The following is a 25612-nucleotide window of genomic DNA, read 5'->3' on the forward strand; positions in this document are numbered from 1 at the left end:
TAAAATATGTAATATTAACTAATTAATAAATAAATTGATAATGAGAACAAAACTCATAATACGACTATAATTACAGCCACCAAGAGCATTGTTATTACTATTAATAGTACTAGTAGTTGTTATATTTAGTTGAAGCTTTTTTATTATTATTCTTAAAGTGCTTTTATTACTGTTCCGCAGCCTCAGTACTGGTGCTTACTCGTGCATCCAGCAGAGGGCAATGTGGTTTCATTTATTGAAAACATTGCGTCGCCGTCATTTACACAGTTAAATCAATATTTTTAGTGTTTGACAGAGATTTAGAGAAGATGTAAACGCAGACTGCGAGTTTAGACTAATAAATTAGAATTTTGTTTCTTTCTTGTTTTTTTTTGTTTTTTATCGTTTCTGCCCCGCTCTGTGTGGCAGCACCCACTCTCACTGTGGACGTGGTCAGTTGGCGTGTCCCGACTTGGAGTGACGGATCAGCAGACCTATGATTCCCCCCGAAACGTTTGCTCTTTTTTTTTTTTGCACTGGCCCATTTTCTGACAAACTGTAACGTTAACTTTTTTTCCTACATTGTGACCTGTTTACACCTCCGACAGTAGAAGTGCAGACGACAGACGGGTTTCAACATGTCTGTGGCGGGTTTGAAGAAGCAGTTTTATAAAGCCAGTCAGGTTTGCAAAACTTTTCTAACCGTTACCGTTAGCAGCTAGCTAGGTGCATGTAGCATTCTGAGCTAACAAACAAAGTGAAGCTAACGCCGCTTCGTTCATATAACGGTGGATGTTTTTGACAACTTGTTGTTTTAGTGGGTGAAAACGTTTAAATTGCTTTTCATTTTCTCTCTTCATTTTACCGTACATTTAGTAAAAGTCACTTACACGTCAATTGGACTGGTTAATAACGCGTTAAAAATGTCGAGTGTGCCCTGTAAATATATACATTTTTTTTTTTTTACAAAATGCAACAATTCAGATTATGTAGGTAAGCAAACTGGGGAATCTTGGATGTGTTTGCTGAAGGCAGAGTCATGTTGTAAAAAGAGAAAACAACATCGTAAAAACAGCAATGTAACTCTCCGAGGGTTGATCCATGAAAATGTGTTTTTATGACTGCTTTGTAAGTAGTAAAACATTTTCTCGAATGTATCAACATATTCAAAACACAAATATCCCATTTCGAATTCTGTTTAGTGTGTCTGACTGGGGGAAAAAAACTTGCTTTTCCTTCCATTACACATGAAAATCTACGTTAGTTTTCTTGTCTCAGCTTTAATGTGAATGTTTTTAATTTGGGGCATCTCTCCCAGTCATGGGAGGAGACTGTTTAAAAAGATTATTTTTTTTTTTTCTTTTCTTCCTACCCCTGCTGATCTAAGCAGGAAAGACATTTGGTTTCTGCCCCAGCTTCCTGTCAGGAACAAAACCAGATCCCTTAGTACAGGGGAAATATTGTGATTTAGAGGCTGTCGTGTAGGGCAGGACAGGCTGTAGTAAAAAGGATTAGCAGAAAAAGAGATAAAGTAGGTCCTTGCATGAGAATTGATCCAAAGGATGGATGCAGCGATGGGAAGGTGGACAGTGTGTGCTTTCTCTTTATTTCACTGCATTGCAGCGGCTTTTCTTGCCAAAACTCCGTGCAAGGCAATAGCACTCCACATAGCTCAGATTTTATTCACAGGAGGAAAGTTGGCTGTGGAAATTATATATATGCTTATAGGTTGTCTTATTTTTTTTTTCCAGTCTTTCACTGTCTTTACATTTTTTTTAAGCAATAAATGTCAAACCTGAAATGTCTCTCAAGGGTGAAACAATATACTGGTAGAAAATTCTAATGGATAAATCAGTGATGGAAATATACTGGTTAAACAGTATAATTTGTCACAGAATATGAAATTGTTGATATACATAAAGCTTAGAGTACGTTTTTTATGGCAGGCTTTAAGATTTAACAGTAAATCATTTTGGTTACTCAGATTTAATGATTCTGACGTTAACCTGAGAAAAGCTGTAATTTCTGTTGCATTACACTGAATTTTCTTGTATAAATGTATGCATTAACGACATGATGAGTTGCAGAAGAGTGGCACACACGTTGCAATTTCTTTCTTCTTTGTATTGTGTGATGTCGATCATGCTAAGAGCTAAACCTCTGTTCAATCTGAAAGGATTAGTCTAGATTAGTGGGTGGTGTGTGGATCTGATTTAGGATTAAGTCGGTTTGCAGGAATGATATTTGTAATGTAATCCTCTGATTGCTTTTTATTGTCTAATCATTCCCGACAGGTGCAGGTTGTAGTGTGATGGCATGCTACAGATGCAGGGCAGCCGTGATGACAGGGATTTGTAGATTATGCAAATGTTGAGAATATTGAAGAGGTCTTTCCGTTATGTTTCGTGTTCTTGTATTTTTTATTATATTTTTAACATCCTACAAATTAATTGAAACACCTTTGATTTTTTTTTTACATTAAGTTTGCTTCTTAAATCTGTTGTTACCTGACATGAGTAATTTCCCAGTGTTCCAACCTTTAGATTCGACACTGATATGTTTAACTTGACGACATTGTGGAAAGTTTGCTAGTGACAAATTCATTCTCTGTGTGCTAAAACCTGAGGGTCTTAAATAGAGCGACAGCATAGGATGAATATAAAAGGTCCTAAAAAACAGTTTGTGGGCATTTTTGTGGGAATCAAACATTTTTCATCGGTTTAAGAAATCTGATTTATGCAGACGGAGAGCCTTATAGATTTTCTGAATCTGAAAAAGGAAAGAATGTTTTAGCTTGAAATTACTCAGCTTTTATCTGAGCATTTAAAGTTCACATCAGCGAAATTGATGGGATGTAGTGTATCTATTCTTTTTTTTTTTTTACAGAATGTATTTTAAAAAAGCATAATGTTGGAAAGTATGCACCTTTTTCAATGTTATTTATAATCCACATTGACTAGCTGTTTGGAGTCGTTCCTTTGTCTCTGCAGACTGAAGAGATCATTAATGATTTACCCTGCTTCCTAGAAGGGTGTTAAAATTTGAAATTTAAATGTGTTGCTGCCAAAGCAATGAGTGGAGATGGAAAGGTCACCTTGGTTTATTTGTGTATTTACTGATCCTCCACACAGAGATAACGTTGAGATGGACACAGCTTCGGTCTCTTATCAACACATTTGTCAAAACAATGGCGCCGTCCATGGTCACAGCTCTGGCTGAAACCGGAGACTTTTCCGAGAGCTGAAAATGACCTGGTTTCACGGCACACCAAAAATACCACAATAACGACATCTTATTTTCCACTAGCCGAATGGCCCTGACTTAAACATTTTAGAAGGCTCATGTTTTCACCAGAGTGCAGGAAGCCTACCGAAGGAATGGAAGTCAGCTTTTTATCAACCTGAAAATGCCGCTGTGTGTCTGGACACACCAGAGCTTTTGAACACGTGGTCAGCTGAGTAATTTCCTCCTGACATCTAGTTTTCTCAGGTGCTATGTTGGCAGAGCTCTGTCCTTTTTAGCATCGACTTTAAAAGTCTGATTTTATTTCGCCGCTCCCGCGCTCCTGTTTTGTTTTCGTACTCTGCACTCCAAACTCCTCGTTTTGCATATCATAACTTCAATGTGGATAGCATAATGCATGCTGTAGTTATTTCCTTAGTTTATTGTTTGTGAGCTTTAAACCACTGAAGGGGTTTTGGTTTTCCTGATGTGTCAGCTCTCTCTGTGTAGAAATCAGCTTTGCAGGTTTTGTCAACTGAAAAAAGGAAACAAAATTTGATGCTTTGCGATAAGGGAGAAGTATTTGGATAATACACAGTTATAAAGATGAAAAAGATTCCTGTTAGACACTAATCTCTCTTTGCAGCTCTTTGGTTTGTTTATACCAAAACGGCAACAATAGAACTTTTGTGCTGCGTTTTATGGCTTTTGTTTGCATACGAGTAATAATTTGACTCAGTTTCCCTTGCAGCTTCACAATCTGACTGAATCCCTCAGGTCTCCGGTCATGTGCTGCCTGCACACAGCAGAAATACATACAGCGGAGCTGATTGAAGATATCAGCATAGGGCACTCTTGTTTTGAAAAAAATATTTTTACAATTTAAGGTGGAAGAAATCTTAAATCACTATGTTAAACCATGTGACCAAAGCTGAAAGTTTTAAATATTTGTTCAGTTAGCGCCCAGAGGTCACATCTTTGAGTTGCATAGTAAATGAACAAACGAAATGTTTCTCTCTCTGTAAAGACGATTAAATTAAATCTAAGAAAGTGAACATTACGTCTTAAACTATGAACTGGATGTTTACGTTAAACTATTCAACACTAGAGTTTGTTCACATCTTAAAATAGTGCTTGGTAGATCCTACTGAAAACATTTCCTCCAAGGAGAAGATTATTGAAATCCAAATGGCGCTTAAACAGTTTATCTTTGTATATATTTTTACCAACAGGTAAAGGTGTTTTTAAAATTGTATTTCTGCCTGTTTTACATTTACTCTGGTGCTATGGAAAATGTAAACCACATTGTGCAGAGTACAGGTGTTGTTCAGCGTTATATTTCCTGTTCACAGACTCAGCTTGACTTCAGTATTTGTACAGCTTGAATTGTTTCCTGCAGGAGAGGAAATTTTAATGTTAACACTGGCGTTGTAAAAAAAGAGTAAAAAAGATCTGTTGCAAGCTGCTGTTTGTGTGTTTCGCACTGTTTTAAAATGTATTGTGATGTAGCTCTATTGCAGAAAGTTAAGCAAACTACGGGGAGGATTTTGGGGCATATTTTTGCTGAACAGATTTGAAACTTAAATCAAAAGAGTGATGCGTCAGGGGAAATTCGGACACAGCTGTCTGTAGCTGAGGCTTTTATTTCTGTTTTACACTACAAGGTTGTTTTATAATTTACTTAAAGAGAATCATACGAGAATGTCTTTAAGATGCTACATGTTAGAGATAAAAGTATCTAAGTTAACTGGTTAAAGACTCCTTTTTCCTTTTTTTTTCTTTTTTTTTTTACACATGTCATTTTGTTTCACGGGTTTTGCTACTCCGATAAAAGGTTTCACACATTGAACTGTGCATCACTGATGCAAATGTTGAAAAGCCACTATTTGGATATTCATAATGCACTTCCGCCTTTTTTCTTCTGAGATCAAAGCCGCATGTGTGGTATTACTAAATTTGCACTTTGTTTTGTCACGTCTCATCCTTTCCCATGACTCTTTCTTTCTGTCCCCCAATCTTTCCCCCTGTAGATGGTAAGTGAGAAAGTTGGTGGCGCAGAAGGAACCAAACTAGATGATGACTTCAGAGACCTGGAACGGGTATGAGATATGTCACAGAGAATACGTCAAAGTTGTGATTTTACACAGCACACAAGCAGATTTTGTACTTTTTTATGGGAAAAATAGGACATTCAATGCAAATGTTGCTGATTGATGCAGTTGTTTTTTTTTTTTGTTGTTTTTTTTTTTTAAGTTTAGGCTTTGGATAAGTCTATAAAGTGTAATTGTCAACAGAACTGAAAATGTAAAAAAAAAAAAAGAAAAAAAAAAGGCAAACTGAACTTTTTGCATTAAACACAATTTCTACATTGTTAATGTAATCTTTGCTCCTTTTCTGATATCTGTTGGATTTTCCATTGTAAGCCAGACACAACAAGCAGGTTAGGGACATAATAGTGGAAAAAATTCTGAAATGTTTGGTTTTCTTCTTCCCACATATCCTGTGTGTTCTAGAAAAAAAAAAAGGGAAAAAAAATACTTAGAAAAAATAACTTTGGAGGTCATGGATCACTGCAAACATTACTCTTGTTTGTAGTATGACTAGCATTTGTATACATCTAAGTAAAGATTATCTCCTTGTTGAATTTGGAAAATAACAGATGCAACATGACGTTTTACCTGCTGTGCTTTTGCAGAAAGTTGATGTGACCAGTAAAGCAGTAGTGGAGGTGATCTCCAAAACATCGGAGTACCTTCAGCCCAACCCAGGTTCGAAAACAAACTGCTGCCATTGATCTATCTGTGCAATTCTTAACGCTTCTGTTGAAGTAATTTCCTCTTCATTTTACCTCTAAAGCGTCACGGGCCAAACTGTCCATGTTGAACACCATGTCAAAGATTCGTGGTCAGGTGAAGAACCCAGGTTATCCTCAGGCTGAAGGCCTGCTAGGAGAGTGCATGGCCAAGTATGGAAGGGAACTTGGAGAAGACACTAACTTTGGTGAGATGTGTAGATGTCCTTGTTTTTTGTTGTGAATCCTCAGCAGTTTTTATTTATAACTTCCATAGTGTACCAAGTAGATGCATCTGGTTATTAAATGTTTCCGAGTTGCATGGAAGCTATTCACACAATGTATATCAGGTTCTTTTTGTCTATTCTTTTTCACATCCATGCATTGGAGATTTATTTATTTACACCTTAAAGGTTGAACTGAGTGTTTGTCATATAATATTACAAATTATGTTTACTCTTAAATGTCTTTGTGTTCCAGGCGCTGCTCTAGTGGATGTAGGAGAGGCCATGAAGCGGTTAGCAGAAGTGAAGGACTCTCTAGACATCGACGTAAAACAGAACTTTATTGATCCATTACAAAGTCTGAGTGACAAGGACCTCAGAGAGATTCAGGTAAAAAAATATGCTTTTGACATAAAATATTGCATTAAAAAAGTTCTTTTGACAAAATGCACTGGCAACTAAGCTGTTACTGTGACCCCAATCAGCACCATCTGAAGAAGCTCGAAGGCCGTCGGCTGGATTACGACTACAAGAAGAAGCGTCAGGGCAAGATTCCAGATGAGGAAGTTCGACAGGCCCTGGAGAAGTTTCATGAGTCAAAGGAAGTGGCTGAGACCAGCATGTACAACCTGCTGGAGACTGATGTAAGCACTTCCCACAGTTAAACTGTCTGGTTTTATTTTTAATACAACTGAGCTTGTAACCACATCCAGAAGTTTAGTTTTTTTTTTTTTTTTTCTGAGCTGTTTTATTTACCCATTTTAGTCATCCTTCTACTCGAGTTTCTCAAATTACTGTAGAAGGAAGTAAAATACTTGTTGAAGTAGCAGAGGTTTGGCTTCTCACAGAAATGTTTATATCATTATGTTGTTTACTTATTGTACTTTGGTATTTACTGTGGATAATTTCCCAGATTCACGGAAACCTGAACTTTATTTGTGTCATCAAATCATTTGCTACTCTGTGAAAGTTTATGTTTTTTCTTCTCTCCTTTATGGTGTTTCGTCAAACACACCCACAGGGTAAACATGAACTCTGCTCATTAGAGCTATAAAACTCAACCAAACATCTCCACTCTGCACAGGGACTAACTGTAGTATTTAGTGGTTTACCTGTGATCGTTTTACCTATCAGGCAGTGTCACAACACTTGGAAGAGTCAGATACTTAAGACTTGTAAATGGCTGAATTTAAGGAGTCCATACATGTGATAGTATATGTCATGTCTTTTGTTTAGTCTCCAAATTCACAGTCTCAATTTCATGCAACATTAATTTTCACCAAATCAATACTATCTGTATGCTTGAAAATTCGGTGGCTTTAAAGTGCAGCCAAATGACACACTACAATTTATGCCCTACTTTAGCGTTCTGATTTTTGTCCTACATAACTAACTCTGCAGTGGGTTTGGGGCAGATCTCCTTTTTTTTATTATTAAGCCTCCTAAAAATATACAGAAGTGTACAATAACACCGTCTACCTGGACAAGCTTGTTATGTATGGTACATTGAGGCTTTCTATTAGATTTTAAATAACACTTTCATAGATTTTTCACTGAAATTAAGTAAATCTAAGCAATAAATACATGGATATGTCCCGAAAAAAGATTAGCACACAAACAAAGTTGTGTTATTAGAGAAACATCAAGTCACTTTTATCTCCCAATTTTTCTGTGCTTATTGCTCTGAACAGAACATCCTGCAGGCTGGTCACCTTCTATCTAAGGGTCTAGTCCAAACATACACCTGCAGCTCTAGGGAGATTTAGTTATATTTCAGTCACCAAGTCTTCAAAACAAGCTGTATCTGCACTTCTCCTTCTATCCTACGTTTTAGCCACCACAGCTTCTCTTGGTTGTTTCATGCTGTAGAAATCTGACTTCCTCAAATGTTGTTTCTGCCAGCGTTTTTTTTTTGTCTTTTTTCCCCTCTTAATTCAGTCTGCAAACTTTCTAGCTAATGACAACGTTGGCAATACAAAATGCACCTGTGAGTGTGTTTTCCATAAAATAACAAACGTTACACCAATAACAGAAATTAGGATACCAGTTTAGTCATAGAGACTCACAGTGATTCTTTGAAAATGCTGATTGGGACTCTTAATTTGAGCTTTCTTTCTGTCAGGGAGTGGGAATGTCTTACAACGTCTGTATTAGTAATTCTGTTTTCTGAAAGTTAAGTTTTGATCTTCAGACTTCCTATGATGTTATCCTAAGCTCTTAAAAACTGGAGCATATTTTGTTGCAATTAATAGTGTAATAGTTTGAATGGCAAAAATGCATCATTTTTGGTTTCATCACCTTGTGCTACGTAATTGATAATCTAACATTCGCTGAAAGTTGCTCCCCAGACCCATAGCTCCTCCTATGAATGGAAATAATTACAGGCCTGCCATTGCAAGTTAGTTTTGGCTATTAAAATGCTAGTTTGCAGCATTTGTTGCATAAACACTTCTCCCTATGCAAAGAAAAAAATAAAATTAAAATAAAAATAGCTGTGCAAGATAACATTAGCTTACATTTGTCTGAATTTAATTTAATTCCGAATGTGGGAAGATACTGTTGCTTTTGAACCTGTTGTTTTCATGTTTGGTCTGTTTATCTCTTAAAATGACTTATGCTATTGCATAAACTCGGCAACAGGAGTCTACGTGTCTTTTACGGCATGTTTGTTTGTGTGTGCAGATAGAGCAGGTGAGCCAGCTTTCATCTCTCGTTGAGTCTCAACTTCAGTACCACAAACAAGCCGTCCAAGTGCTGGAGGAGCTCTCCGATAAACTGCAAGAAAGGTTGGTGCAGAAATCGAATCAAAAGATGCACAAAGGCAAAACGACTCTTTTTCTTCAAGTGACTGTCGTCTCTGCTCTGAGTTGCTCCAAATATGCACAGTAGAATTTTAAGCTAATTCATTTATAAGGATTGTTTCCGATGTCTTTTTAAACAGGATGACTGAAGCTCAGTCTCGGCCAAGACGAGAGTACACACCGAAACCCAAACCTATCTTTGACTTCGGCGAGAACAACCACTCCAACGGAGGTTATACATCTTCAGTGGCGCCTCCTCCCTCCCGCAACTCAGGTTAGACGCAGATTACAAAATCGGTAAACTCATTACCTGCTTCAGATTTCAAAACCTCTGTGAAGTGTGACTGGTTATATCTGTAAAAAGATCTGCTTTCCTGAAGTTCCAGCAATAACGAGGCCTCCAGCTGTTTCTATAAACTAAAAAAGATGATTGCATCAGCGCACTGTGCCTTTAATAAAGTTCCCTGAAATCTTACAGAAACACTCTGAATGTTGCCAACATGATTGCTCAACAACTGCAACTAATAAATACCATGAGGCCAAAAGAAAATAGAGAAATTCCTCTCGCCTTTTTTTTTTTACTCCTCTAGTCTGATGAAGGCTTTTATGAATGTTTGACTTTTTGGATGTTGAGGTGACATCACTTAGCTGTTGACCAATGTCGATGTGAGAAGTTAGTGACTCTGTCCCACCCTGTTATCTGGCTGGCTTTTCTCCCACTGACCTTGTTCCTCTTTCCTGTGACATCAGCAGAACGGTCCTTTCTCTTTGCAACATTGTCCGTTCGGAAGCTAGGATTGTGTGAGTCACCGACTACATGTCCAAGTTGCAACCTTGGAATGGTGCGTGTGTGTGTGTGTGTGTGTGTGTGTTTGTGTGCGCGCGCGCACGAGTAACATTCTGATTAGATTTTCAGGAAATAGATGCTTCTTATCAGTGGTGTGTTTTCTTTATGTCTCTTGTTTAGCAAGTGTTTGGTTTTGCTTTAACTTCTCATCCTATCCTTTGGACGCAAAACTAGACTTCAACAAAGTGTGATTTTTATTACGTTTTATAAATCTAGTTACCTACTTTTGTTCTATTAATGTTAGCACTCAATTTTCAAATATTATATTGCTGTCTGATTTTGGGGGGGCAACGGTTAAAATTGACCAAAATATCTCTTCTTAGTCATTTGCCGCTGCTTAGTTTTGCATCTAATATATTAATGTTGCATTACCATTTCTGTCTGAATATTTGTCCTCTGTTTTTATAACGTCAGAGCTGTAACACAGACTGCTCTCCCACCCACTGCGTGAAGCCGAGCATATAAAAATAAGGCGTTTAATACAAATAGTAATTTGTGACAGAGAGGCTGCCTGAGGCTACTCTGTAGTTAAAATTAATGATTGAAAGGATTAACCAGCCAACACATAACACTACATCAGAGCTTTTCTCTTCCCAAATATAAAGTTGGATACATCTGTTATTTAGTTTGAGTGCAGCTCGTTGAAGTGGATGTTTTCCAAAATGCTGCACTTTTGAGCAAAGTATAATAAAACTGAGTCAGCGATGATCACTCAGTTTTTTGTATCCTGTAATTTTTGGTAATTTGGTTTATTTGTTGCACAAAGAGCTACGGTAGAGTAAAAAGAGACATATTCGTATCTTTGAGCTGTTTCTGAGAAACTCATTGTTTCATGTGGGGGGAAGAAAATGGTTTTGTTAGTAGTTTTTAAAGAAATTTGGAATTGACCAAAATGGGTAAGTGGGGACTTCACAAAATTGGTGAAAGGAATTATGATTGCACAAGTTTAGGAAAACATAACTGCGTAATGTTATTGTTCATCTGCATTGCAATTTCGATTGCAATGCAGATGTTTCTCCCTCCTCTAATCATCATTCCTTTTCCACTCTTTAAACTTTTGCATGCTGGTCACCAAGCTCTACATCAGCTGTGGACAGTAAAAGATTTTCCAAGTGAAAAATACATTGTTAGCAAGAAGAGTTTGAATGCATGGTGCCTGAAATGCTATAGCTCAAGTACTGTACCCAGATTGTGATATTGCACATATTGAAAATGTGATAATAATAATAATAATAATAATAATAATCATGATAAATGAGAATTGCAGTGATCCGTCTGTGTTTTCGTTTCCATGTCAGCTACAGATTTGCTCTGTTTCCCCTGTTCCTCTGAGCAAACCCATCTGCTGCCACATCGGGATTAAATTTCTCCCTCAAAATTTGGAGCTAAATTTTAGTTCTGCAGTGGCGTTTTGTAACTTATTGTTATAGCAGAGTTCTCGCTCCACAGCAGACAGACTGTTTGTTCATTGACACCGGACAGCTGAAAAACTTGACCTCTTGGTTAAAACTTTAAATTTAATCTTGCCAATATTCACATCTATTTCTACATATGGAAATGTTACTATTTGTGTAGATTTTAGCATCTAAGTGTGTAGCAACTGTCAATTAACCTTACTTTCACATTAAAATGAGCCAAAATATAATCAGCAGCCACACAGGATCGTGATGTTCTTAGCCTGGTATCCTGTTCAATAGAGCTGCACAGCATACTGTTTTACAGTTGTCATATAAACATCAGGCTTCGTAATATTACAATCACAAGGCAATATTTGGCAGGATATTATGAGCCTGAGGCATTTGCATGCCCTTATTGGTAGTACATTTGGCCTGTGGCAGGGATTTAAACCTCTCGTAATTCCTATACGTTGTTGACCTTACATAGCTGATACCCTGAAGCTCTTGGAGAACAGTGAGAACATTGTCTAGTTATAACCATAAGTCGTACATTATGCTAAATAATTTCCAGATTTTTTTAAGTCCAACTGTGCAAGAATGATGTCATTAATGTTTAATCGGAAAATTTGTTTTGATCTGATTAGTAATTTCTGTGTTAATGCAAATGTTTTAACCTGGGAACTCTCTAAGTTCCCCGTTTGACATATTTTTAAGACTCCACTCGTGTTTCCTTTGGTTTTGTGTTTTATCTAAAGCAAAGCATGACTTAACGGGATTGTTACTTAGAGACTTGCATGATGAAAAATGATCCGTCATATCTAGCAATGTATTAACTTTTCCCATTTAGTATCAAATAGTTCCAAATGTTTTCAAAGTTGATCCCATTTTTCTTCTTTTTTTTAAATTGATGAGCTGAAACACCTATTACACATGCTTGTTATTGTAAATGTGTGTCAACACCTCCCTAAAGTTGTCTGTCTTCTCTAGTATTAAGTGTTATTTTTCTGCCCCTGTGAGCTGATACTGTATTGAGTGAATGAGTGAGTGACCAAACTCTCCCCGTCTCTAGCCTGCCCGGCAGCGTGTTGAGTGAACGTGATACAATGAGAAAATTGTTCAGCTGCAAAAAAAAAAAAAAAAAAAAAAGGCCTAGTCTGTCTGTGTGTAAATCGCCGCTGATCTGCGTGAGGTCACAGAGACGGAGAGAGAGAGTGAAGAGAACAGGGGCAGAAATCTGGTTTTCAGGAATGTTTATGCTCAGATTCTTCCTGGCAGATCTCCTTAACTTGTTTGAAAACCGTGTTAATGTTACACTAGCATCAAAAGTTTAAATATCCTGCTAAAGATGTGCCGTGTGACTCAATTCTTTCATAACTGGATCTACTTTGGGACCGTTTGTTTTTCTCTGTAATTCTCATCTTTTCTTCTTTGCTGTCCCTACCAGCCCCAGAGCAGCCGAGCTGTAAGGCCCTGTACGACTTTGATCCAGAGAACGAGGGAGAGCTGGGCTTCCACGAAGGCGACATCATCATCCTGACCAATCAAATCGATGAAAACTGGTATGAGGGCATGCTAAATGGCCAGTCGGGATTCTTCCCTCTCAACTACGTGGAGGTCCTCGTTCCGTTGCCACACTAAAACAACGAAAGCGCTAAGAGAAGTCGAGACGTGTAAACAGTGTGGTGAAGAAGACCAGTGAAGACATGAGACAGTCTACAAGGGTTTCATTTTCACTTTGAGCTTCATCGCCATCACCAGGAGTGAGCACTTTTTTGTAAACACAAGATCTGGATGTGATATCAAAGCAGAACACCAACTTTTTCCACAGAAAAGTAAAAAGCAGCCAGACTAGGACTGAGACAAACCATTTTTATCGTGCATCTGACAGTAAGCAAGAATTTCCTGGGGACTAACTGTTGACAAATAGATTAGCAATACATTTTTCATCACAATTAGGTGACAGAAATGATTTTGAGTTCCCTTATTACCATAAGTGGATTCACAGATCCTTGTCGTTGTTTTTGTGTAACTGCAGTCTCTGTGACACAGGAAGGTGATCAACCTTCAACCTAGAGTAGCTTTGTAGCTCAAACCTCACAGTGACTCTCATGAGAACTTGACTGAATAGTATCATTGCAAAACAGAAAATATTTGTGATTCCATCAGAGTACTGCAGTGCAAACCTTGACGCCACCTTCTGGCCTGGCAGAGAATTACTTGCACCTCCACTAAATTGATATTACCCATGAACAGATATTGTTGCAGTAGCTGTGTTACAAAAAGAAGCTTATTGGCAAATAATCACATTTGGACTGTTTTAAAATTTTGGCCTAATTTAATTTTTTTATTTTTTATTTTTTGTTGTTCGTTTCAAGTGGCTGTTCAGCAGCTGACATATTTAACAGTAGTTACCTTTACTTTCAGTGTTTCCGTTGCGATGCCTTCACCATTTTCAGGAATCTGAAATGTAACTGCACCTTGGGCTTCAGATGAGATTAACATATTACAGACATTCTCTATCATTATACACAGACCCAAAGGTAAATGCAGAGGTTGCACCTTTTTGTCAGTTTGTTTAAATAAGGAGGCAGAGCCAAAAAAGTCTGTAAAAATGCAATAGAAACATTAATTTTAGTGTAAATGGTTGTTCCGCCAATAATCCTATAACACAGGCATGTATTTGTGTAGTTTTTGACCTTATCGAAGCATGTTAATCTTTTTTTTTTTCCTTTTTAAGGCCTTTTTGAGCCCTGTACTTGGCACCACGTAACATAATGCAGTGCCTGAATAGATGACGCTGCTGGCAGCGAGCTAGTCTTTTATATTCACCACTAACTGTCCTGCTCTTGCTGTCTGTCCTCATGTCTCAGAGAATGTGAATCCGATCATAGTCTGAACCTGTTATTCTGTACGCTGGACATGATAGATGTGTTATTGTCTCTGGCTGACTGTTCGAACAGGGCTGGCTTCTTGTTCTGAACCGTCCAGATCCGCCGGTGGAGTCTTACCCAACATTCACAGCTCGGTGTGTGAGAATGAGGAATATTTAAAAGGGAAAACATCGAGGGAATTGGCACGATTTTTAAACCGCTGTTCGTTTGGATGAATTTAAGCCACAGATGGTTGCCAAACGATTTATCTTTGAATTGTAAAGGTTGTCTGTGGAGTTCTAATTGTGAATGTCAATTCTGTGCTTTTTAATCGTTTTCAGTGTTTTGTGTCTTATTTCGTCCCTTTCGTCTCCTTTCAGCTGCCTGACTCTTCTGTGTCTGTGTGCGGTCCTCATCCAATACGTTTACATGTCTAACCGTGCTGGTCTCAATGTTTGTATGTAGTTCAAGGCTAACGGACATGAAAGGTGCTGTAATGATAACATTATTAATCAAGAGTCCAACATGCATGTGATCGTGCCTTTGGAGAGCAAAAAGGGGAACTAAGAGCAACCAAATCTTACCCGTTTACTCAGACATTGTAATGAGTTGTATTGCTTTTTTTTCTACCCATTGGCACTTTTATGTGTGCACGTTTCTGCACACTGATGACACTACAGGCAATTTCCTGGACATGTTCAGACTGATCAAATATTTCATCAGTAGATCCATGGAAACTGTTTTCTATCTTTTTTAATATATTCAAATCTTTGTTTTCTTTTTTAAGTCACACTTAATTTCTTAAAGGGCTATGTAATTGTTTAACCAGTCTTACATTCTCCTTAAGCTGCAATAAATGAATCTCTATAGTGTTATTTTTTATATAAGAGACCTTAAAACATTTCAAATAATCATTGCATGTAGACCTATATTACACCTTGTATGTACCCTAGATTTAATTTACGTTTTGTTTACGCATACAGATTTTACCAGCAATATTTTTTTTTTATCACCACAATATTTGTATGTGCTTCCTTCTTATTTCCTGTTTACCAACTTCTTACAGAAAATAAAAGACAAAAAAAGTAAATGTTGAATTTTTATGTTTGAATCAAGAGGAAAGTATTTCATTTTGGATTCAGACATTAATAGTGGTTTGGATAAGTATTCAAATCCCTTCAACAGAGTTATATTGCCATGCGCCAGCTACAAATATTGATCTTTTTTCAGATTTCTGTTTTAGTGAGCAACCAAACATGCATTTGGATATATATATAATTTTTTTTTTAGTTAAATTTCCAAGTGATTAAAAAAAAAAGCATGGTAATTACAGGTGCAAGTTATTTGTGGTATTTTCCTGCCCGATTTACACATGTAGAGACATTTTTGTCCATCCTTTACAAAATAACCCCATCTGCAAACATTCGATTTTACATGTTGCTCCAGTCTGCACCTACTGAATTTAGGTATAGACTTTCATTCATGAGCATACTTTGATCTAAAACATTTCTTTGTAGCCGTCTGTTCAAAGTCGCCCTGTTTGAAGTTAGTCAGTCTCAAATGCTCTGCTGCCTCTTAACAGAAATGAGCAACTTTTTAAACGCATCTAATCTTCCCAGCAACATGGCTTTCATCTTTATGTTGCCACCATGTTTCAGAGAAGAGCGCCGCCTTCCACATTTACGGCCGGTGTCACTTAACGCCCTACATGGTTTGTGGTAAACTACAAATGGGATTTGATTATGCCGTCAAAGTTTTAGATCCCTGCAGCTCTTCCACAGTTGCCATGGTTATTTGAGCACTATCCTGCAAGTTTAGATGTGATGTGTCTTTCCACTTTATAACACAATTTTAGTTTGTACTGCTCTGCTTTTTTTATTGCACTGGGCACATCATAGTATAAAGTCTTCATTACAAATGCAAGACATTTTTGGATTTAGTTCAGAAAAATCTGAAAATTCTGCATTTTTCTTCCACTTATGCTCTACTTTAAGTCAGTCGGTCCCATAAAAACCCTCTTCAAACGCATTTAGGCTGCGACTAAACATAATAAACTTCAAATATGAGAGCGTTGTCAGAGTATTGTAACGATAGATACAAAATGAACAAACAAGCAGTAAGTCATATTTAAATGGTTCCAGTGTGTATATTTTAATCCTTAGTGGGTCACCAATCAGCAGGCTTAAGGCATAGCTCTGACCGAATACATGTAAACCACATAGTCAACAGTTAGTAATAAATACAGTACAGTTCAAGAGGAAGCAAATATCTGTCTTAGCAAAGACTGCTCATGTTCCACACAACCTGATGAGAAGACGTTCACGATACAGTGCACCTAACACACAAACACGTCTGTTTTATTGAACTAGAGGATGCGAACCCTTAAATATGAGTTTAGGAGTACAAAAGGGATCTACTGCAGTAGTAGTGTTTAGGTCAGACACCGATACCATTGCATACATTGTTGGTGTTTGTTTCACACTACTATTCACTGCATACCCACAACTACTATCCCCATTGAGTCTATAAAGGCAATTACAAGACATTTAACAGTGCTAATCATCCATATCTTAATATCTGAGTGTAACTTCAGATAAAGTCACCGGCCAGTACATACTTAGGTCCATTTTTGACTAAGGTCTTCTGTCCATATAGTGTCCAGTTAAATATTTTTTTCTTTTTTTTATTGGATCGTGTTTGGTTAGATTTTTAATTCCATCCTTGTAAAATGCAGCTCAACCACAAACAGCAGCTACGTTCACATATCTAGCACCCGTTCTAGTCTTGGAAGTGTGTTTAATGCTATATAAAAATTGTCACTCAAGCATGAGATCATCCAAGGCGTCCATCTTTGTATTTTTTCCAAGCAGAATTCAACTTCGAATCGGGTCAAGTCAGCGACGGCGTTTGAAACGCGGCGACTCCAGACGGAGGGCCATCGCGTCACGCGTGCAGATCAGACCTCAGTGCGTGGTGCTCAGCTGGCTGTAGACATGCTCCAAGATCTGCGAGTAGGCCTGGTCTTTGGGGGCGTGGCAACTCAGAGAGCCCTGCAGAAACAGACACATTATCAAACATATGCTTTGATAAAGGGTTACTGGTTAATTGTTTGATTTCTATGGGCATTACTTTAATCTTGTCCAGCATGGTTGTCTCAGGACACCAGTACTGGTTGAACTGGACCAGATCAGGTGCCGTCCTGTAGTAATCAACCAGAAGCATCTGTGGGGAAAAAATAAAAAATAACGAATCCCCTTAACTGTGACTGGCTGCACCTAAAATTTAATCATACAGTTTTGGCTTTATATGTATGGGTCGGCATCAACAGTACCATCTCGTTGAGAACGTCGCTGGTGAGAAAGTTGTCCTGCACGTAAGTGACTTCCACAGCGACAGGGATGCCATAGTCATTAGGCCTTTGCTACAAACAGGAGGGGAAACGATTTTGAAAAACATGAGCAACAACGTCTTTATCTTTCTGAATGAACATACCAAGACTCACATGGCAAACCACAAAACAAGAAGGTGAGAAGTGAAAGTTAGTTTCCGACCTCAGGTGGCGGTACGACCCAGAACGGCGTTATTGTGGATGCCACGCCTTGGTTTCCGTGGTAATATGGCCCTGAAAAGGGTTAAATTCAACTTAAGATTTTTAGGTTTAACTCAAGTAAAAGCAAAAAATGTTTACCCAGGAATAAACTCGCTTTCATTCACTCTTTAGCTGCAAAGTTAAACACAAGTCCATAGAGGAAACGGGTTTTGCAGCAGCGTTAAAAATAGATATTTGCATACACTGTATAAAATGATCTTTTTTTTCTCTGCCCGTCTGACATTAGAGCCGCCTAAACATTTCCTGTTTTAGATCAGTTAGAATCATCAAAATAATTGAATATCATGAGATAGTTTTATACTACGCTCAAATTCAGACATTTACATGTATTTGCTCAGTATTTTTGCAGAACTGCCTTTTAAACTCTGACTTGTGCACACATTTCTTCAGCTGTGCCCACAAATGACTGAGATCAGGGGTTTATGAGGATAACTCCAAATCATCCACATTTGTCCTTTTTGCCACTTTGTAGCCAATTTGGAGGAGTGCTTGGACTCATTTTCAAGTTTTAATTTCCACGCTGACGCCATAATATTTTTTTTGTCTTAGATCAGGGAACACACTTGATGGGCTCTGCAGTCACTGTTATCTCAGATGAACAAGCGGCCGTGTTCCCGTTGAACTACACCACATCTAAAGTGGTTACTGACCACAGATGATGCCCAGACAGGGCTGGAAGCCGTTGTTGGAGCCCTGCAGCCTCAGCTGGTGATCCATCTGGGAGTCGATGTCCTGCAGGGACGGCAGGGCGGGACCCCGCGGGTGACTGTGGTACCAGCCCACCAATGACAACCCACGCATGAACAGGTTCTGACAGATCTGAAAACAAAAGGCAAGCATCCTTTTTATTAACTTGACAACACATGGTAAAACAGCTGCCTTAATAGACATTCAAGTTTATAAAAGGAGGAAACTTGACTATTAAAAAAAAAGAACAAATCTGCAAAAGTAACTTTTTTTTCTCCTCAAAGACACGGTATACATTCCTGCTCCCAAAATTTTACTACGTCTTTGGCATTTTTCTGTTCTATTAATTAGCCCAGTTTTTGGCCCAATATCCCACTTGGAGACCAGTCGCTGTGTTAGCATTCAGCAATGTGTGCCGTGGTTTGATAAGAGTGCATGTTGAAAAGTAATGTTTGCTGACGTCTCACCTCTTCTTCAACAGCAGACGCGGTGTCTCTGTCTGCCAGCCTGGTTCGACAGGGGAAAGCCCTTAGGACTGTCAGCACTAAAAAAAAACAAAAAAACAGAGACATTGTTTATGGTGATGAACGCAAAGTTTGACCTCCTGCCATGCATTTTTTCGAATATCGTCATGCTCACACTGTGTGTTTGTGTCCCATCGCCCTCCGAGGTACCCTACCACCTCACTGGTGGTCAGGTGACAGTGGAAGTCCTGCAAAAATGCAAACAAATATCTGACTCTGCCACTTAGCTTCTCACTAATCCATATGCTGCTCGGAAGTGTCTGAAAACTGACCATTAGCAGCAGAACATTACTGGAGACGGCTACGTTGAATGGCTGGAATCTGTTGATGGCCGAGAACGCCGACAGCTCCACAAGCGTGTGTGGATCTCTGTGGATGTTGCATCACATCGCAATCCAACAAATGTCTCACACACACTAAAAAAAAAAAAATTTATATAAAGCAGGCAGTACCTGGCTGCATCCCTGGTGCCTAAGCTGCAATATCTGACAGGAATCCTCTCCCTGTCAGCTCGACGTGAAACCATCACGTCTGTAGCAAAATGAAGATGTTAACAGCTTTTAATGGAGATCAGATATGAGAGAAGAGAAGAGACCACGCAAACCAGGTTTGTTGTTCTTGTTCTTCTCGTCGGCCTGCACGGCTGCCTTCCCTTCCTCCTCATCCTCGTCATCATCTTCCTCACTCACCATGCTCTGCAATCATTAGAAATGCATAGCAAAACAGATGGATAAACGAATCGCATTGTGTAGTTTCTTACCAATTATGTACTGTTCGTGCATTACTTTTTCCACAACCCCGCCCGCCTCCTAAAACCTGCGTTGCCGTCTCAAAACAGAAATCCCCCAGTAAAGATGAATAAAAAGCTTTTGAATATGAATAAATTAAACTAATATGTAGGTAGAATGATCTTACACGGAAAAATTTTATCATTCTGTGAGTGAAAAAAATAGAATGCTAAGAAAAAAATGCTTAACAAAACGTCTTTGAGCTGCAATAGGTTATCAACACAGACATGATGGTTCTTGCTTTTACGAATTTCTTCCCAACTGAATAAATAGTATGACATTTTTGCTTAGGTTTTTTTGTAACTTATTATTTTAAAAACTGTCTCCACAGCATATTGTTGCATTAGCTGAAACTACCAACTCTAAAACTGTTCAGAAACACTTAGACCCAAATGTGGATTCAGATGTTTGATTTCAACTCGGACCCTTGTGTCTCTCGTTACCATGTCTGCGCTGGGTTGATACTTGTGCAGCCAGGTGGTCTTGTACTGGGCCAGCTTCTGCCCCCGGTAGCGCACGGACGCCCAGCCGCAGCCGGACTTCTTGGCCGGGTTCACCAGACGCTTACAGTGTGTCGCCCAGGCGCTGGGCGAGTTGAAGATCTGACCCGTCTCCACCCATCGGATCTTGCCATCGTTCAGCAGATCCCCAACGAAGTTCTTGCCCTGAGGAAGAGAGAGAGGATGAGGTTACATCCATGGCTATATTGTTCACTCTAAAGCGATGATGTGTGTTATTACCAAGTAGTGGATGGCCAACACGCCGTCTCCTGGCTCCACCAGCCCGTCCTTCAGCAGCACTCTCAGGGTGATGCCCCTCCGCGTCAGCAGGGAGCCCCTTCCGGAGCTGGACCGAAACTCTGCCTCCTCTCCTCCACTCAGCTCCTCCTCATCCTCCTCGCCTCCATCCTCCACCACCTGCGGGGAACCTGGTGGTTCTGATCCTGAGGACACAAGACAGAAACAGTTCAACCCAAAAAATGTGCTCAGGTCACATGTAAAAACAAAAACGAGCATCACGCCTTGTTATGAAGCATGAATACTTTTAAAAATTATTCATAAGCTGATAGTAGGAAATTCTTACATATCAAAGTTAAATCATGAGGAATGATCCATTGTTGAGTATGACTTCAGTGTAATGGCAGCCTCTATCACTCTGCACTACCGCAGAGCATGCTGCTACATAAATAGCACATTTGAGGCAACCCCAAGAGTCGCTGTTTATCTGCAGATGATCTAAATGGGCATTTTATTAATTACAGCTAAACTGTGCTGGCTTTTATTGTTTCCACTTCCCATTACAGGGCAAGGCTCTGTCCGCAGGAAGAGGCCTGTATGTACGCCGTTTCTGCTCCCCCCCTCCTTTCCCCTCCCCTGTTAATTTCTCTCAGAATCACAATTAAAAGCCCTCTTTCATTATTCTCACCCATGCCTGTGAAAGCGACGGAGAGCGCCTTTAAATCCAGCTCGGTCCAAAAGCCGCTTTCTCCCCGGACACTTGAAGCTGGAGCTCTCCGGGGGCTGCCTTTCACTGAGACACTTCGCCTCACTAGCTCCGGCTATTATTCAAAAACATAAAATGAAGGCGTCTGTGGCTCTGCAGTGTAGTTTCCTTGTTGTGTTGCTTTAATGTCAGTTCCCCTCCCCTTTCTTTCTCCCTCTCCCCGTCCTTGTCACTCTCCCTGGTTCTTCTGAACTGAACGGGCTGGTCTGACGTGCTGCCGAGCCATTATTTACCTCGCTGTTATCATTGCTAAAAACTAAGCAGCAACTTATATGGCGGGGCTGAATAACTAATTTAAAGTGCGATGAGAACAAAACCGACAGATATCGCAGTAAATCTGCGTTTCCTGCGGAAAAATCAAGTGGCTCGCGCACGTGAAGCGGCCGCTGTTTGTATTTTTTTCCCGACAAGAAAAGTGTATCTAAGCCGCTCTTAAGGCGTCTCGGTGCTCACAAGTACAAGAAAGTGTGTCTACATTATGATTACTGCCTGGTTAAATTGCAAGCCTCACCCGTGTTACAACGTTACACGGTGCTTTCCTTCGTCAACATCGTTCTTTATCTCTGAAAAAGAAGCACATTTACCGGGAAGCAGCCTGCGGAGGGCAGCAAACCTCCAGCGCAGAGTCTTCCCTGCTCCACTTCCTATTATACCCCCATCTACTGGTAGAACAGACTGAAGTCGGCCACGGCTGTTGTTACAGTGCCTTGAAATTATTTTTCACTCCCTTGAAGCCTTTGAACTTTTGTCACATTTTGACAACTTGTTTAACTGCAAACTTCTTTTGGTCAAGTGCTTGTTTCTCCTCCATTGCCTTGCTGCCCTACATCCAACACCAACATTTGCTCTGGTTGTATGTTTACTGTTTAGGGTTGCTGTCCTGCTGGAAGGAGAAACTTTACTTCAGTCTGTTCCCTAACCGGTTTTCTTCTAGGATTGGTATGTCCAGTGTTTCCATAAAGCCTCACCAGTGGTTTTGTGGAAGAAAAGTATCCTCACAGTGTAATGCTACCACCAACATGTGTTCACAGTGCGGATGTTTGTGCAAAGGGTTTTACAAGGCACTGAAAAACTGTTGGAAAAACTTAGCTTTGAGGTGTTTTTACTTTAATCCTTTGTTTTTCTTCTTTTTTTTCTTCAAAATTGTTCTAATTGATACTGATGTGTGTTTGAAGAGCTACATAAGATTTTTTTTTTTTATAAAGAAAAACTTGTCAATTATTTTAGCAGGAACAAATCATTGGGGGTAAACCTTGTCCTTATACGTTGGTTATTTCATACATTTGGACGCATGTTGCCTCTCTCTAAAGATTTCTTATTTTAAAATGTTTTTAAGGAATGCAAACGTTTCTCATGAAAACCTAAGGGAACAAGAACTTTAACATGTTGCTTACTTTTGCCGATGATTGCAAGATCTAACTATCATTGGGCTTGTTGGGACAAATCAGTAAACGGGACGGGAAAAACCCGCTAGGTGGATTTTTGAACTGAGCTGGTTGTTGTTATTGTCATTTGTGTCCTTGTTAACTGATTTAAAGGAGTGCTGGAAGCTTGAGTTCTTCAAACTTGACCTAGTTTGAAGAACTGCCGCACCAATGACAAAAAGCTTGTTTATCTTAACAAAACTAAGTAAATATATAGATTTTAAGGTAAAAAAAACACTTCGCAGCAGCATGGTTGTCACGTGTTTTTTTTTTTTTTTTTTTTTTTAGAAGAGTGAATTCTGAGAGAAAGATGACTGAATATCCATCCATCCATCCATCCATCCATCCATCCATCCATCCATCCATCCATCCATCCATCCATCCATCCATCCATCCATCCATCCATCCATCCATCCATCCATCCATCCATCCATCCATCCGTTTTCTGTACACCCTTGTCCGTAGTGGGACCAGGTGGGGTGCTGGTGCCCATCTCCAGCGAGACTTTTCATGATTGGTTAATCTTCATGAGAACACCCAACCCAATTAAGTTGAGTAGTAAGGGCACACCACCACTTGATATGAGAGCCTTCCTGAGTGGCACGGGTAAGTCTGTTCTGCAATGCTTGGAATAAGTAGAAGGTTGTCACTATTGACAAAATTAAACTCATCAATGTGGAAAACATGCCTCCCTTTACACTTGAGAACAATCATATTTCTGTAACCAATGCGCTCGGCCATCTCACTGGGTACGTTTCCCTGTTTTTCTTTAATCTTTAAACTAACTGCTGGCAAAGAAGAGCAACTCACACTTCCTCTTGTGCAATCTTTTTCACTGACAAGTACCTTTACTTGCCAGATCACAGTTTGAAACGCAAAGCAAGAACAGCTATGAACAGGTGTTTGGAAGTCCGATGTGAGGCTTCCGATCTGCTGTCCCTTAAAAACATAGTGGCCAGAGTGGTTGTAAGCTCTGACCTCCTGGGTGCTGAATGCGAAGCTCCATGCTGGGCCGTTGTAAATCCTGGGCGTATAGATGTCCCGCTGCTCTGTCAGGTCACTGAGAATGATGCTGATGGGCAGAGCACTGAACTGAAAACCCTGCAGCTTGCTGGTGTGATACTGTCTGTGAACCATCCAATCTGTATAGGTCTTCAGCTGATATCATTGGGAAACGAATAAGCTTCAAAAGGATGTTGGGAATGGTGTCTTCCTGTGTTGCTGCCCACTTCTCTAGTCCGTGCAAAATGACAGTTTTGTTACGAACCAAAATATCTGAGCTCGAAAGAAGAGCTTTGACTAGAAAGAAAGGAAGTTTGGTCCAAGCTGGAGAATCGATCAGGGCCTCACAGTTCCACGCACAGGTAACGAACACAGACATCTTTCAGCGCCTCGTCATTGATGACAACTGCATACTGACAGAAAGAGATCTGACTCTGGAAAGTGGAATCTTCTGGTAGAAACTCCCTGAAAAAAATAAATGAAAGCCACACTTTTCAAATGTATGCTTGCAAAATAATGATAAAAACAACTAAATGAAATGTATCCACTGCACAATTCTACACTCCTTTCTGTTGGTCTATCAAAACGGTCCAAATAAAATACATTGAAATTTGTGACTTCAAAATAGAAAATCATGGGAAAATGTTCAAGGGGTAAAATATTCTTGCAAGGAACAATATGTAGATTATATTATTTATAAAATTGAAACATGTCTCAGAAAATATCTTTTTCATGTGGTAAGAGTCACAGCATAATGCTTTCTGAAATAACTGAACAACATCTGCATATTTGGTTCTCTGCGATGTATCGACGGCTGCTGGCTGAAGAAGATAAAGAACGTTCTGAAGAGTTTCACCATCTCAGAGTGATCCAAGAGATTCTGCATGTGACGGGCAGCAGAAAACACACTGATTCTCAAATAAAATCCAGCCTTGCCTTGGAGGTAGGCCTACTTAGCTTCAAAACACAGCCCCCCCCCACCCCTCCATGTGGTTTCTAATGATTCCAACACTGTTTTGCTGCACATGAATAGCCACTTTTTATAGAAGACAGAGCAATCATTCAAACATATAATAAAATATTGTAAACAGGATGGGACAAACAAAGGATTCATTCCGTTTTGCAGTAATATCTGTTCCAGTAAGGACCATTGTTTTGCTCTGATGTAAAAATAAAGACAAAGCCACATAAATGCCCACAAACATGTACTAAAGTTTTTCAAGATGGATTAACATACTTTTGGTTTCTTTCAGTTTCTGATTAATTTACTGTCTCTGGGTCCTTTCCTCTCCGTTTAGTACCTTGTGCACTTATTCATTTAAGAACATGTGGAGGGAATCTGAGACTGCACCCATCCTTTATGGAGCTTTTTCTAAAATTTCTGTAGTTTAGGTGAGGCTACTGCAAGTTAGTGTAATAAGCAAGAGTAATAACCTCATTCAAAGGTCAGAAACTTATTTCTTTATTGAGTTTTCTCCTATTTATTGCTCATAGTATAATATTTAGTTGTCTTCCTTTTTCGGTTTTGGATTATAACAAGGCTGCCTGCTTATTGGATGGAAAATTCATTTCAACAAACTATTTTACCATACTGGCATTCTTACATCTTTAGCACTAAGGAGTTGATTTAAAATGAGTTATTACCTGAAATCATGACTTCAACTGTTTTCCTTAATTTTCTGCTGTCCCCTGTGATTCAAAACAATACAAAACCAAACCAAACCAAACATTCACTGGCATTAAAGGGCAGCTTTCTATTGGTACATTTTGAGATGAACAAACACGGATCTTTAAAAATTTGAATATTTTTTCCAATTTATTAATTAAATCAGTGTTTTAATTTTTTAAAAGTTACGTAAAGTTATACTTTTCCTCTAATCCAACGTTAATTGACACTTTACAAAGTTTTCTTTAGTGTAAAAAAGACATTAAAGAACAGTGGT

The 25612-nt window shown here is 39.1% G+C and overlaps 2 protein-coding genes across 3 annotated transcripts; one reads left to right on the top strand and one right to left on the bottom strand.

The window, feature by feature from the left end:
* The first annotated feature begins 271 nt into the window (after positions 1 to 271).
* sh3gl1b (SH3-domain GRB2-like 1b) lies at positions 272 to 15221 on the top strand. The gene is made up of 9 exons (XM_008407078.2): positions 272 to 662; positions 5232 to 5300; positions 5897 to 5969; positions 6058 to 6201; positions 6473 to 6606; positions 6702 to 6860; positions 8899 to 9002; positions 9158 to 9291; positions 12706 to 15221. Exons 1-9 carry the CDS (start codon positions 618 to 620, stop codon positions 12897 to 12899), a joined length of 1056 nt encoding a protein of 351 aa, XP_008405300.1. The 5' UTR covers positions 272 to 617; the 3' UTR covers positions 12900 to 15221.
* A 1036-nt stretch (positions 15222 to 16257) lies between these two features.
* Positions 16258 to 21660, bottom strand: mpnd (MPN domain containing). Of its 2 annotated transcripts, XM_008407075.2 has the most exons (13): positions 21166 to 21647; positions 20481 to 20683; positions 20184 to 20405; positions 19557 to 19647; positions 19405 to 19483; positions 19225 to 19321; positions 19068 to 19140; positions 18896 to 18972; positions 18392 to 18560; positions 17683 to 17753; positions 17463 to 17552; positions 17261 to 17353; positions 16258 to 17181 (listed from the first exon to the last, which is right to left on the bottom strand). In XM_008407075.2, exons 1-13 carry the CDS (start codon positions 21167 to 21169, stop codon positions 17095 to 17097), a joined length of 1356 nt encoding a protein of 451 aa, XP_008405297.1. In that variant the 5' UTR covers positions 21170 to 21647; the 3' UTR covers positions 16258 to 17094. The 2 variants fall into 2 exon arrangements, with proteins under 2 accessions (XP_008405297.1, XP_008405298.1); XM_008407076.2 differs by lacking the exons at positions 16258 to 17181; positions 17261 to 17353 and having other exon boundaries at positions 17634 to 17753; positions 21166 to 21660.
* Positions 21661 to 25612: the final 3952 nt, after the last annotated feature.

The sequence above is a fragment of the Poecilia reticulata genome, linkage group LG4, assembly GCF_000633615.1.
Source record: "Poecilia reticulata strain Guanapo linkage group LG4, Guppy_female_1.0+MT, whole genome shotgun sequence".
In the NCBI taxonomy this organism is placed as follows: domain Eukaryota; kingdom Metazoa; phylum Chordata; class Actinopteri; order Cyprinodontiformes; family Poeciliidae; genus Poecilia; species Poecilia reticulata.

Bases quoted from the DNA above. Each gene is read 5' to 3' on its own strand.
- sh3gl1b (XM_008407078.2), top strand. From the start codon at position 618: ATGTCTGTGGCGGGTTTGAAGAAGCAGTTTTATAAAGCCAGTCAG. The intron at 5,970-6,057 runs GTTCGAAAACAA...TTACCTCTAAAG, and splicing joins GTACCTTCAGCCCAACCCAG to CGTCACGGGCCAAACTGTCC. The intron at 9,003-9,157 runs GTTGGTGCAGAA...CTTTTTAAACAG, and splicing joins TCCGATAAACTGCAAGAAAG to GATGACTGAAGCTCAGTCTC.
- mpnd (XM_008407075.2), bottom strand. The intron at 19,648-20,183 runs GTAACGAGAGAC...TAATGATTGCAG, and splicing joins ATCAACCCAGCGCAGACATG to AGCATGGTGAGTGAGGAAGA. The intron at 17,754-18,391 runs GTCAGTAACCAC...AACCCTTTTCAG, and splicing joins CTGTCTGGGCATCATCTGTG to GGCCATATTACCACGGAAAC.